This window comes from Episyrphus balteatus, chromosome 2, assembly GCF_945859705.1.
Source record: "Episyrphus balteatus chromosome 2, idEpiBalt1.1, whole genome shotgun sequence".
NCBI lineage: Eukaryota > Metazoa > Arthropoda > Insecta > Diptera > Syrphidae > Episyrphus > Episyrphus balteatus.
This window is the reverse complement of record NC_079135.1, coordinates 36,802,840-36,817,062: the sequence shown is the minus strand read 5'-3', so window position 1 is coordinate 36,817,062 and position 14,223 is coordinate 36,802,840. Positions and strand designations below refer to the sequence as shown.

The 14,223-nt window shown below is 31.4% G+C and overlaps 1 protein-coding gene and 1 long non-coding RNA gene across 2 annotated transcripts; one reads left to right on the top strand and one right to left on the bottom strand.

The window, feature by feature from the left end:
- LOC129912111 (uncharacterized) lies at positions 1-13,902 on the bottom strand. The gene is made up of 15 exons (XM_055990232.1): positions 13,798-13,902; positions 13,632-13,735; positions 13,483-13,564; positions 13,177-13,425; positions 12,770-13,063; positions 12,559-12,670; positions 7,638-7,747; positions 7,296-7,511; positions 3,691-3,883; positions 3,470-3,618; positions 3,138-3,372; positions 2,986-3,063; positions 2,600-2,919; positions 324-491; positions 1-227 (listed from the first exon to the last, which is right to left on the bottom strand). Exons 1-15 carry the CDS (start codon positions 13,870-13,872, stop codon positions 33-35), a joined length of 2,580 nt encoding a protein of 859 aa, XP_055846207.1. The 5' UTR covers positions 13,873-13,902; the 3' UTR covers positions 1-32.
- Positions 488-915, top strand: LOC129912113 (uncharacterized). Its single transcript, XR_008771747.1, has 2 exons — positions 488-632; positions 697-915. It is a non-coding gene; the product is annotated as an uncharacterized LOC129912113 (long non-coding RNA).
- Positions 13,903-14,223: the final 321 nt, after the last annotated feature.

The following is a 14,223-nucleotide window of genomic DNA, read 5'->3' as shown; positions in this document are numbered from 1 at the left end:
TGTTTGTTTGTTTTTGTCTAAATGAGAGACTCTCAAAGTTCGTCGTCCTTTTTCTTTTTTAAAAGTTTTGTTATTGCAGCAACCATGGTTACTTCCGGTAGTGCCAGTTTTTCTTCCGGTTGAAAGTCAGTGCGACGTTCGATGTGCAACCATGCCCTTTCGGTGTTTAAGGAAATGGGCGTTTGCAGCCACATTGAATAATCTATTCTCAGCGATCCGGTCAATAGCTAGAAAAGGAAATATTTTGATAGTTATAACTTTTTTTGTATTGTTATTATTTTTGTTATGACACACAATGCAGTGAATATTATGACATAATTTACCTGGTCAAAAGGTGTATTGCCTATGTAAAACATTGATTTTAAAATAGAAGGTCTTATTTCCTTTATATTTTGACCTTGGATAGCTTGAAAGTCATTGGGTTCAGTGTCAGTTATATTGAGTTGTTGAAATAGCCAATCTTTGTTGTTTTTTATATAATTGTATACAACCTGCAAAACATTTTCAAATATTTATTGTTTTTTTTTATTTTTTTTTTTTACTTGTAAATATTGACACTATCAAGGAACTATGTTTGTCTTAGAAAACCTAGAGCGTGTGGGTGGCATTTAAAAGGAGATACTGATACATTGGTGGGTGTAAATGCTTTTACATAATAACTAAGGATGGATAAACTCTTTTAATATTTTTATTGAGATCATTGAAGATGGACTCAAGGATGAAAGAACGAGAATTTATTTCAAGAGATTATGATGGAGGTGGTGTTGGAATGCAACTGGCATTTGCCTTTAAGTAGTGTGCAATTTAAATATTCAACAGAGAGTAAAGTTTATAAACTGAGGCAGTCTATCTAATACAAAACAGATAAGAGCAGTGTTGGTTATTTGATCAACTCATGCTCTGTTTTAAATGTAACAGATAGTTTTTTATATTCAATTCTTCATATTTCAGGTTTTTATTTGAAAATTTTGGAAAATTGTTCTTGTGAAAGTCCTGTTATAAATACATAGTTAGAGCAGTACACACACATTTAAGTACAAAAATTAAATTTTTGAAATCATCCACAACTCTAAGTTTGATTGAAATCGCTGCGCTGTAATGGGTTTTGGGCTGACAGACATCTTTGTAGGAAGAGTTATCGAAGGCATGTAAAGGATCTTTAAAAATTCGGTAGCACGTGAAGGACCTCCATCAAGAACAATTCTGGGTCCTAGTTACCCAAAGTAAATAGACCGTTATCTTCTAATGCAAAGTAGCAATATGATATTACACCGTAAAAAGCCTTCCGCGCTGTCTTTAAGAATTAAGACTGCGTACTAAAAATATATGAGACAAAAATAAATGCTTAAACCTTTTGGGGAAGCTCTAATGAACATAAAACCAATTAACCCAATGGCTAAATAACAGCACGCCATGTACCTAGTATTAAGAGCAATCGGAGGGAAGACAATGCCCTTGTCTTAACTATGACGGAGCCTTGAGGTAAAATTAGAATAAAACCATTATTCAATGCAAAATATCACTTTTTTTGGTCTTTTTGATCCTCCTAGTCAAAAGTTTTCTTCCAAGAAAAAAAAAATTGCTACAAGTCCTCATCCAAAAAATACGTTAAATTAATGAAAAAACTAAACCACTTTTTGTCAGGGTTCCGGTAATTCTGGCTAGCAGTGTATAACAGGTGTGTTTTTTTATTTTCAAGCTCAAAACAAATTTGCACAAAAAACGTACATCTAAGAGTTCTAATAGTATATTATCGTTCCACAACAGGTTGTCAATATACACATATTGAAGACATCATTGAGTTTTTTATGCATTTAAATCAAGTAAGTTCGAGTGCACGTGTTTTTTATTGAAGAACTTAATGTCAAATCCTTTAATGATTCATTTGAAGTACCTACTAAGCGCAATCAGACTGAATTTTGATCGGAATTTTCTCCGAGAGCGGAGGATAGCAAATTAATAAAATCCAATAATAATATGGCTAGAAAAGCGAACCCGAAAAAGAATGTCAAAATTAGAATCGCCGGTGTCAATAATTTCACTATCAGACTGAATTTTGATCGGAATTTTCTCCGAAAATATACTTTTATAAGCTCGGGATAAATACTAATGAATTTGGATTATTCGCAAATCCCACACTTTTTGAACAGTAATTGTGAATTGATCCGCCCCTGGATAAATGAAGAGTTTGTTCCAACCACATTGACTTGATTTTGCTTTCCCATCCTACAAAGCCAAATCAAATCAACTGTGATAAAGAAGGAAAAATTAGAAGAACGAGTCACTGTCTTGTTGATTTTTGTTATTTATTGTTTTCTTTGTTTAACTGCTCCAAAAAAGAAAAACCGATAATATTAAAAAAAAAAATTGTTTAGCTTATGGCCTTATGCCCTCTAGACAGGGTGTAGTATTCATTTAAATGTGTTATCAGAAAGCATATAACCATCAGCGAACAATTAAAACGCTTTCAATTAAACATCGTGAGATAAATTAGGTATAATGAGTTAGAAGTTATAAGGGAACAAATAAAAAAACCAGAACCTTTTTTTAAACTTCACCGTACTAGGGTTATGAAAAACTTACCAAATACCTAACTTACCTTAAGTGATTGTTTTCCAATGTTGCATGTCAAAATATCACTTGCCAATACCTCAGCAATACAATGGGCTGCTCCGACATCAAGTTCCAAAGGATAATTAACTGGAGGACTATAGGCACTTCTTTCGTTTGCATCGTCAGCCTTTGTCGTACTTGCACCACTTAGACCACCTTCCGATAGCAAATCTCCTTCGTAGAAAATATTTTCCCTAGCTTGAACTAAAAACAAATCAATTTGTTCCGTATGCTTATCATCTTCATCGAGTGAACAAATAGCCTCAGAAAGAGAATAACAAATAGTTGCTTTAGCATCATTCTTCTCTGTAAACAATACAATTATACATAGCAAAAACAATTCACACAATATTACATTTATAATAAAAATACCCTTCTCGAATGTCTCTGCTTTTTTAATAAGTTCCGTATACAATGCACCAAATACCAATTGCAATAAAACAGAATCACCTTTAAAAAAAAGAGAAAAAAAAAATCAAAATTCATCACCAGCTTTCAAATGGTATAACTTTTGATGGATATACTCAAGGGCTTCGTTGACACAGAAATAATGTCCTGTAACAGAACTGCAACCTTATAAAGTCCTTCCGGAATACATTCGTACATCTCGGATACACATGTCAAGGCTAGTGACATGGCTTGGTACATGCTTGCTCCAGTTTCAACCGCATCTATCAACATTTCAACAATGCAATCGAGGACAGGATAAACCAAATGCATGATAGCTTCTAACCATGGTGGGCGTTTTTGATTCCACACCTTCAATGATAGACAATAAATATGTACCTAGAACTCATATATCTCCATCTTCGTGACAATTTTGTGCAATTTGAATCACTATTATACTATCTCTCACCTGACGCTTGTCAAGACACTCACACCAACTAGGTGGAGCATTTTCCAAGGCACTTATTAGGCATGCTTTGATGTCAGTTGCTTTTCCAATGGACACCAAGATGTATGTCAACGAGAGCACGATTTGACTATTTGTCTGTCCAACTGGGTCTGCAAATAATGAATGAATTTTGTATTTGCTTATGGATTTTTAGTTGGCATATGTATCAGCATCAGAGATACCTAATTCGTCAACGATGAGTTCGGCAGGATTGAAACATTCTTGGCGACACAGAAATGCTGAACACTTTTCATGATTTTCCGATAGAGTAAATGACCATTTGGTAACATTTTTAAAATTCTCTGGTGATGGCAGGTATTTCATTAAATGGGGCAGAATTATTGATGATAATTTAGCGTCCCGCATAAGGATGACCTATATGAATTGAAGTTCGATTCTTGAATGATTTTTTTTTTTTTTTTCATAAAAATAATGTAATTTATTTTTATTGAATTGGGTAAACCATTTTATTTATTAGGATACTCAAATGTTTAACTTTCTTGGATAGGTGTTTTAATTTTTTTACTAAGAGCATTGTCGCTAATAAATTAATTTTGCATCCTTTTCCAGATTCAAAATTAGGAATGAATATTAAATGTAAGCTATTAATTGAAGCCCAGGCTGATAGTAGATACATAAATAGCAATTCCCAGCAACTTTTTAAAGGCTGAAAGAGAGATAGGGTCACCTTAAAAAAAGCGGCCTTATGTTTTACTCCTGCTAAGTGTTGCATATAAGATTCTATGAAACGATTTGTGGCTTTTGACTATAGGAGGATCAGCCAGAGAACAAATACTTATGAACATGCAACAAACCTTAGAAAAGAACAACAAACTTCAGGAACTCAATAAATAAATTTAGAGTTCCGAAATATAACCGATCGAGATGCATGAAAATGCAAAAACCAAGGGTTTTTTTTTTACTACTTTTGAAATAAAAAGCGATTTGTTTAAAAATCGACAGCAAATAAAATATAATTTTGTAAACTGGTGCAATTATCCCAGCAAACCTTTACAACTTAAGTTTGACCAAATTAATAAGTTCAAAACTCCTTCTTGTGCTTTCACACAAACAAAACCCCTTCGCTTCAAGTTCTAGGTGCCAAGTGCTGAAGTAAAGAACTTTTTGCTAAACTCGTTCGAAAAAAATTTACTTCTATGCAAAGAGGGCTACTGGAATTTTCTAACAATTTTTTGTTTGGCGATGGTTTTTCATCACAGTAGGACTTTCCTTAAATTATCCGTAGTATAAATATCTGTTTAAAAAAGATTTTAAATTTCGTCTGATGACTTATAATCAATCAATACCTAAAACTTCATCTATAAAATGAAAGGAGTCAATTTTTTGATTTTGTAAGTAACTAACTTTTATAGTTTGAATTCAATTGACAAAATGGATTTTATCCCCAAGAACGAAAGTACCAAAGAGTTTCTAAATTTAGTGAAATATGAAAAAAATAGATTTTTGATATTAAATGATAAGCTAAAATAACCTTAAATACATCTTCAGCAGGGGATCCCCATATTCTATAAAACACGAAGGACCGCATAATGTAGTTTTCTAGTTTCAAAAAGGACTAAAGATCGAAAATTTAACCTAGAAACTTTAAGACAATAAAACAGAAAAACGGGAAAACTTAAAAAGATTCCTTAGCTTAACACTTATTCCAAGGTTTAGTAAAATTGTGAAATAAATTTGGAAAAACGTTGTATTGCATATGGCTTAATTAAACCAAGAGAAGAATTAAAAGACAAGCAAATGAACTTGAAAAACTGTAAGCCGAATTTCGTATGGTTATGAGACATATGGAGAGATTTAAATCTTTTTTTAAATACGTAGGGGAGAGTGGGGCAGTTTTGAACACGGGGTACATTTGAACACTGCATATAAAATTTTAGTATATCAATCTTTTTTAGAAGTATTTCGATATTTGAACCCATCAACACGATATCCATAAATGTCAATGACTTTCCATCGTTATCTCGGCTGACTTTCAGATTTATAGGTGGAAGGTGATTTTTATAGTGGTTTTGCATTATTTCAGTTTTTTAGTTGTAAGAGTTTAAAAAATAATTGGTACGTGATTTCAAAACGCAATATAATTTTTTTTAATGGTTAATAAATTTTAAACTAATTGACGGTGAATTTTTGAATGAATATATTAATGTTAAATATTTATTCAACATATTATGTCGTTGACACAGTTGGGGCAGTTTTGAACAAGTATGGTGGGGCACTTTTGAACATTTTCGAAACCGCGCGAGTAGTTTGTATCAGACATTTTAAGGACACTTGAATGTGTTTTATTTAATAAATCGTAATGTTCTTATAAAAAAAAATAATGAAACTAGCATTTGTGAGCAAAATTAAAGAAAAAATGGGAATATGTACGCCATACTTGAGGATTTAAAAAAATGCCTGAATTCTTCAAGTTCTGCTAGACTGTTCTCGATGAGAACTCGATTATATACCTCTTAGGCGTTATAGAAATTAAAGTCAAGCTACCTACACCAATTAATGCTCCTGGTACATGAAGAACATCCGCTTTGTTAACATTTGGATTTAATGTCTATATATATATTGAAATAAATCTATTTTACTCTGAGAAGCATAAATGGTATGAATACCATTTTTCTAAGATATATTTTAAATGAATTTTTCTTGGTTTTTGTTTTTCTTTTGAACTTATAAATGTGATAAACTGATAACTATAATTTAAATTTTAATTTTATTTTTTTCTGAGTTTTTATTATTTGTTGGTTAATTGAATATGATATAATAATCAATTTGGAGTTTTTGTATGTTCTTATTAAAAAACTAATAAAAAGATAAGTATTATTTATTCATTACAACGAAACTAATACTGCTGTTCAAAAGTGCCCCTTCCATGTTCAAAACTGCCCCATACATGGGGCACTTTTGAACATAAGAGCCTATATTTTTAAAACATCAAAATTCAATATAAATAATTTGTTTAACTAACCAAATGTTCTTTGAAATCGAAGTTCAATGTTACTGTTCAATGTTAGTAAACTTTACAGATCAAGAAAACGAACATATTTCGTTCAAGCAGTAGTGAAAGCAAAAAGTGTTCAAAACTGCCCCACTCTCCCCTACATATGTACGTTTCAAAACGGATATTAATTATTTTTACTTGCTCTATAGGGCAAGTATTGGTTTCGTGTCGAAAAAAAAATTGAGGTTTTAATCAAAACCAACATTACGATGATGGAGAATTCCGAAAAAGTGGGTCTCGCAATTCCGTCCGTGCGTCTGTACGTCTGTACGTCTGTGCGTCTGTGCGTCTGTGCGTCTGTGCGTCTGTGCGGTTGTGCGTCCATCTGTACACATTTCCACAGCCTAAACGGGTGGATGGATTTTCTTCAAATTTGGTACAGATGGATTTTTATGGAATTCTGAAAGTTGTTTTTTTTTTGTTTTTTTATATCTCGTTTAGAACGTATACCTCCCATACAAAAAAATACGATATTACGAATTTCTCAAAAACGGCTCTAACGATTTTGATTAAACTTTGTATACGTAATATTTAAAGCAGTGGCAATAAAACTGCATTTTTATTTTTTCTCAAAAAGTCAAATAACAAAAAAAAAATTTTTTCATTTAACAAAATGTTGCCCTAAATGTCGGCTCTTCCCCAATATCAGTTTTGTTTCTTAACTTAGATCCAGCTTTTAAAATCTACAAGTAGACTAACATAAAAGTGCTTTGAGCTGTAAGAGCAAGTACGTGCGACCCCAGTCGTGCATTTTATTTTACTTGTACTTACTTTTACCAGAAAAGACCAATCCGCCTCTGGAAATGCCAATAGAACTTTCAATTCCAAAGCAATAGCAGTGTTCGCATTCAAATCAAAAAATTCAGTGACCCATTGACTGGAGTGATCTTTTGGGAATAATCTAGGTAGAACAAAAATAATCCAAGCACTTGGTAAACCTTTGCGCGATGAAAACATTTCCATATTTGCCAAGCCCTTGCGAAAAACCTTAAGAAAGAAAAATATGAACCAACAATTTTTAATTTGAATGTGTACGAGTTATATGAACGAATATACAAATGAATGTACATATATATGTAGGTAGGAATACGAAAAAATTCAAATTTTAAAAACCTTTGAAAGCACCCCAAGAGGCGCTCCTCGAAGCAGTAGACAATAAAAGAGCTCTCGACACTTTGCATGGATATCTCGTATAATAATGCTCTGGTTAGTAATTTGGAGTCCTGTTTGATTTAAATAAAAATAAAAGAAAAAAAATTGAATAAACTTACATACATATATAGACTTAACATGCTTATAATATAAAGTCGAAGAAAATATAAATACAAAGTGCTGCGAAAAAATAACGGACAAGTAAATTACATCATACCATTAATACAATTTTGAATGTTATATACAATTTATTTAAGTGTATAAGTTGTTTTTGTATCCGAAATTATAAAAAAAACTACGTTGTTATTGCACTTTAACTTTCTTATTACCTTGAACATTTCCTACATAAAATTCAAAAACCTTTCAAAGGATACTTGTACTACATTTTACTGTGGACTCGTATACTTCGATTTTGATTTTTTTTTGCATATTTGGAGTTAGGGGTTTTGTTTCAAAATATTTTTTGAATTTTTTTAATTTCTTTAGGTATACAAAATGCGGTAAGCGATTTAGTTTTTCTCTTTATAACTCAGAAATGTGAAAAATGTAGTTACGGCCTTTACGAGATTATGGGCAGTACATACACAATACACATACATAATGAGATTGGGTGTCATAGTGGCCTAACTGATTTTTAACTTTTTTTTGAAAGACTTCGACAATGAGCCAACGTCTTTTACCAAGTCATTCCGAAATTAACAGTTTTTACCGAAAAGCTTGCCTTAGATTTGTTCATGTGTAGTTCTAAGATTGGGGCTGTAATAGTCCAAGATCTTTTGAAAGTCCTCCTTGAAAAAAAAAAACAAAATTTGTATATTTTGCCAAATTTATCACAAAAATAAAAATTTTTCAACTGCCCACCGAGGTCGTTTCCAAAACTTGACTTTAAATTTAAGACCCAACAAGCTCATTGAGAACAATTGACAATAATAAATGAGGCGCTCAGAACTAAAACGGCCTAGCCCACATTTTCAAAAAAATCAAACTGATATAAAAATACATTCCCATTAAATTATATTAAATAGAGTTAAAATTAGAGCCAAAAACTTTTGTCACTCTAGTGGACGCCATTTTGGCTTCGGCGACAAAATTGCCCAAATCATTTATAACAAATGTAGTTTCGGAATAAAAAAAATATCAGACCTTAGCCCAAAAGTATAGCCAACACTCCTAACTAAAAAAAAATACAAACCAAGAATTAAATAAGAAAGAAACCCTGAAAATCTGTGGCAACAAGGAATAACAACATAAGTCAACTTATGTCGAAATTGAGATTTTCACAAAATCTGATGCACAATAAGCGATTCTATCTACCATATTTTTTTCATATTTTTGTCTTAAGCGGCTTATGAATTACAGGTAAAAGAAAAATGACGTTAGCATTGACTTCTAATGGGAAGCCAAACTTTCAAAACGCTCTCCTGAAAAGTTGTAAAAACTGACTTATGTTGTTTTTCCTTATTGCCACAGAAATATGATTTTCTTTAAACTCGTTTTCTCAAAACGAAATTTTTGGGGTTAGGCCGTTTTGGCGCTGAGCTCCCAAATATTGTCAATGTATTGAAATTGCAACAAGCAGTACCTACTCCTAATTCCTGTATTCAAACTCAGAAACTCAATATATGTATGAAGATCTATTGAATTGACCATTACACCATGGTAATCTTCCACAAGAAACATTGCGTACGGGGTACATGAATGGATTTAAAGATCAAAATGGTTCACTCATTTTTACTTGCGATATAGGTACTATATATCAAGTTATGCATTCGTACAAAAAAAAAAAGTTGAGATAACATTTTTCCATGACATTACGATGGTAGACAATGCCAAAAAAGTGGGTCCCGGAAGTCCGTCTGTCTGTCTGTCTGTCTGTCTGTCAGTCTGTCTGTCAGTCTGTCTGTCTGTCTGTATAAGGAGCTACAGCCTAAACGGATGGACCGATTAACGTCAAACTTGGTATGTAGCGTTATTTGGCGACTCTCCAGAGGGGTTTTTGGAATTAATTTTTTTGGACCAAAAATAACGGTACTTGTCATATACCGATTTTAGTAAAATTGAAATATCTCAAAAACGGCTCTAACGATTTTGTTTAAAAAATTCAAATGTTAGTTTTAAGCCAAAGTCTATCTTTCAATAGAAAAATTTTTTTTTGAAAATCATTATTAACGGTACCTGCCATAGAACCGTTTTTTTCAAATCCGATTATCTCCGAAACTGCTTATTCGATTTCAACGAAACTTTTTGTGAAGAAGCATTTATATAATTTAAATATGAGCCAAAAATAAAATTTTGAAAAAAATAATTTTTGGATTTTTAAAAAAAATTTGAAATTTTTTTTTTGAAAAATCAAATTTTCGAAAACGGGACATTGAACTTTTTTGAAATTTTGTTTTAAGATGTTGATTAGTGATTTCTACCAAATGGCATACTAATTTTATTTTAAAACTTTTTTTCCAAAAAAATATTTATAAAAAATTAGTTTTTTAAAAAACGGCTCTAACGATTTTGAAAATTTTTTTTCTAAAAATGCATGTTAATATATCAATCAAAACTGCATACTTGTTTTGGAGGGCAATTTAATTTCAGATTTTATTTTATTTTTTTTTGAAAAACGAATTTTGTTTTTTTTTCCAAATTTCTATATAAAAAGTCTTAAAAATTTAAGCAACTTTAACTCTAAGAGCAAGTTCGTGCGACCCAGTCGTGCATTTTATTTAAGTAGGTACCTAGGTACTATACAAATATTTACAATGTTAGTAAGTTTCATTTAAATTATGTAGTTAATAAAAGGGAGTGTTTAAACAAAATAAAGAATGCTCAAAGAAAAACCTATATTTAAAAATGTTGTAAGTCTTGCAAAAACTAATAAACAAGAACAAACTTTTAGGAAAACAAATTTTAAAAAATTAATAAAATGTATTGTCATTGTAACGGATGTGACACAGTTGCTACGTTTTGTTTCTGGTTTGTGCAAAATTCACTAAATAAAGTATTTATTAGCTTCAACGACTAATGTATTAAGTTGTTAATATATTTCTAAAATTACATTTTTCTAACCTGTATTGTAACACCACAAAGGGTCTAATGGATGTAACGTTAGAAATCGAAAGCTGTGTTTTCTATAAAAAACTAAAAACGTAACAGGTGTGGCATTGTATAAAAATGTATTTATACAATATATTAACGTTGAACAAAAAAAATCAAATATTTAGTTTCAGAATCTGAGTAAATCAGAATAATTGACTAGAATTTTTCCAAGAAACTTATTTCAATTTTGGACAAAAATTTCTACTGGCAATATAGTTGACTGTAGCGTCTTGAAAATAAAGCTTTTTGGGGTTTTTATTTGTTCATTTTTACTTGCGATATAGGTACTATATATCAAGTTATGCATTCGTACAAAAAAAAAAAGTTGAGATAACATTTTTCCATGACATTACGATGATAGACAATCCCAAAAAAGTGGGTCCCGGAAGTCCGTCTGTCCGTCTGTCTATCAGTCTGTCAGTCTGTCAGTCTGTCAGTCTGTCAGTCTGTCAGTCTGTCAGTCTGTCAGTCTGTCAGTCTGTCAGTCTGTCAGTCTGTCAGTCTGTCAGTCTGTCAGTCTGTCAGTCTGTCAGTCTGTCAGTCTGTCAGTCTGCCTGTCTGTCTGTATAAGGAACAAGAGCCTAAACGGATGGACCGATTGACTCCAAACTTGCTATGTAGCAGTTTTTGGAGGCTCTCCAGAGGGGTTTTTGGAATTAATTTTTTTGGACCAAAAATAACGGTACCTGTCATGCAAAAATTTCGGAAAAGTTTAATTTCACAAAAACGGCTCCAACGATTTTGATAAAAAAATTCAAGTGTTAGTTTTTTAACAAGGTCTATCTTTCGAAGAAAAATTTTTTTTTTGAAAATCATTATTAACGGTACCTGCCATAGGACCGCTTTTTTCAAATCGAATTTTCTGCAAAACTACTTATTGTATTTCAACGAAATTTTTTATACAAAAGCATTTATATAATTTAAACATAAGCCAAAAATAAAATTTGAAAAAAATAATTTTTGGATTTTTAAAAAAATTTGAAAATTTTTTTTTGAAAAATCAATTTTTTGAAAACGGGACATTGAATTTTTTTGAAATTTTATTTTTAGATGTTGATTAGTGATTTCTACAAAATGGCATACCAATTTTATTTTTAAACTTTTTTTTCAAAAAATTATTTATAAAAAATTAGTTTTTTAAAAAACGGCTCAAACGATTTTGAAAATTTTTTTTCTAAAAATGCACCTTTATATATCAAATAAAACTGCATACTTGTTTTTTGGGGCGATTTGATTTCAGATATTGTTTTATTTTTTTGAAAAATTAATTTTATTTTTTTTTTTTGTTTTTTATATACCAACATTTCCCAAGTTTCTATATAAAAAGTCTTAAAAATTTAATCAACTTGAACTCTAAGAGCAAGTTCGTGCGACCCAGTCGTGCATTTTATTTAATGAAGAACTCCTAACTTTTAATGAAATTTATAAAATTGACTTGTACATGAAAAAAAAAATATACTAATGTTACTTAAGTAAATAGTGTTAGTATTTTAGTACCATCATTTAATAAATTAAACATTTACTCTATTTACTCTTAAGTTATTCGAATTTCATTTCTAAAACTTTAATACTGAAAGCTTTAAAGTACCTACTCGTAACATGTTGCATCCAAAATTCGTTTAACATCCCCTAACATTCTTTTACATCATCTAAACTAACTTTAACCAGATATCACTTAATTTAAATAATCCTATTAACTGCAAAAATATTAACTCAAAAAAAAAAGCAATTTGACACCAATTTTTATACACCATCGTATGTATACTTTTACACATTTACATCATCAACTTACCAACATATGCCTCTCCACTTTCACTTACATGAGGCAAAAGCTCAGATATGCAAAACAGCAAGTTGCATATATCAACCAAATGCAATTGAGACCGTGCTGTGCTTGTTATTATCTGAGGTGTAAATTGAAAATACAAAAAATGGAAAAAAAAACATATTTTTTTAAATTAAAGGTAGGCATTCATGTGCGTTAACATTATTGAAGTGTGTACATGCGAGTAACGAACTGTTAAAACACTTAGCGTCTCGTTAAGCATTCCAGCAAAAATGCGTTGAGCCATCTTTGGGGGTACAGAATTCCATAGATCATCCTTGGTGCCCCTCATGTAGTGCCACCACATTTGTATAGTATAAGAGCCTCTTTCGGATTCAAAGAACGGCTGTTCATCCTCCCAATGCAAGCAGTCAGCATCTTGAACGATGTAGAGTAAAAGAATACGACAATGGAGATCTAGTAGACGTTCGGCAAGTGCTTCCGCCATTTGGGAATATTCTTTATACGATATCTGTTTTTTATTTTATTCGTTTTTTTTGTTTATAAAATGTGAATAATGAATAAATTACATGAAGACACTGTGATGAATGTATGTTAATAAAATTTCATTGAAAGTTTAGATACCTTTAGGGATCCACCCTTTTCATCACCTCTTGGAGGACAATGCTTCGTAGTTGCAGCTGATAGATATATTTTCAAGCAGTTTTTAATTAATGCTGCAGCACCTATAGTTGCTGTCAGTACAGACAAATCTGCATGATCTAATGATTCTTGAGTAAGGACATGCAAATGCTCTAGCAAGAGGTCGGCTGATTTAGTGACCAAATTCACGAATTTATCAGGATCTGAATTCTTGACTACAACTGGAGAGGACTATTATAATAAAACATCTATTACTTTTCATAACTTTCAACATTAAGAGAAACTTACATCAGCATCAGCATTCATTTCAGCTTCACTATGCAATAAGCCGGAATGCTTTCGATATGCAGCGAAGAATTCTTCTTCCCACCTTTGAAGACAGTTTTTATTGTTAGGTACAATTAGAATTTTTATTCCATGGGAATGAACACATTTACCATATGACTATTTTAATTGCAGCAAAGGAAGCAAAACGCGGAAAATCCAATTTGCCTCCAACAACTCCCGGGCAAATAGGTTCCTGAAGGACACTTTGGTGTTCCTTATGTAAGCATCATAATAATCGTGTAACAGAAGGAAAAACTTTCAAATTGGCATTTATACCTGATAGTATTGAAAATCTCTTTGTAAAAGAATTGGAACTCTGTCCATTAAATTTCCTTCTTCCATTACTTCCATGGCTTAAAGATTTTTATATTTCAAATTCTTATTTCAATAATGTTATGCACTTTCTTCTGAAGTAAAAAGATTAATGAATTTATTGATCTAACAGTTTATTCATTTTGTTGCTCTGCAAATTAAATTTATATTGCGTTGCCTGGAAATGAAAGTCTTGGTCCTTATGAGTCCTGACTAAAACTACTAAACTCATTCAATATCAATACACGATTTGTTTTCATGTTTTTGTACCCAAGTAAAAAAGGATGAAAACGAAACGTCTTGAAGATTATATCAGGTCAATTTGGTCGAAAAACAAAGATTGGGTAGAAGATTTTTAAGTAAGGAAAAAACGTGTTTTTTTGTGAATTT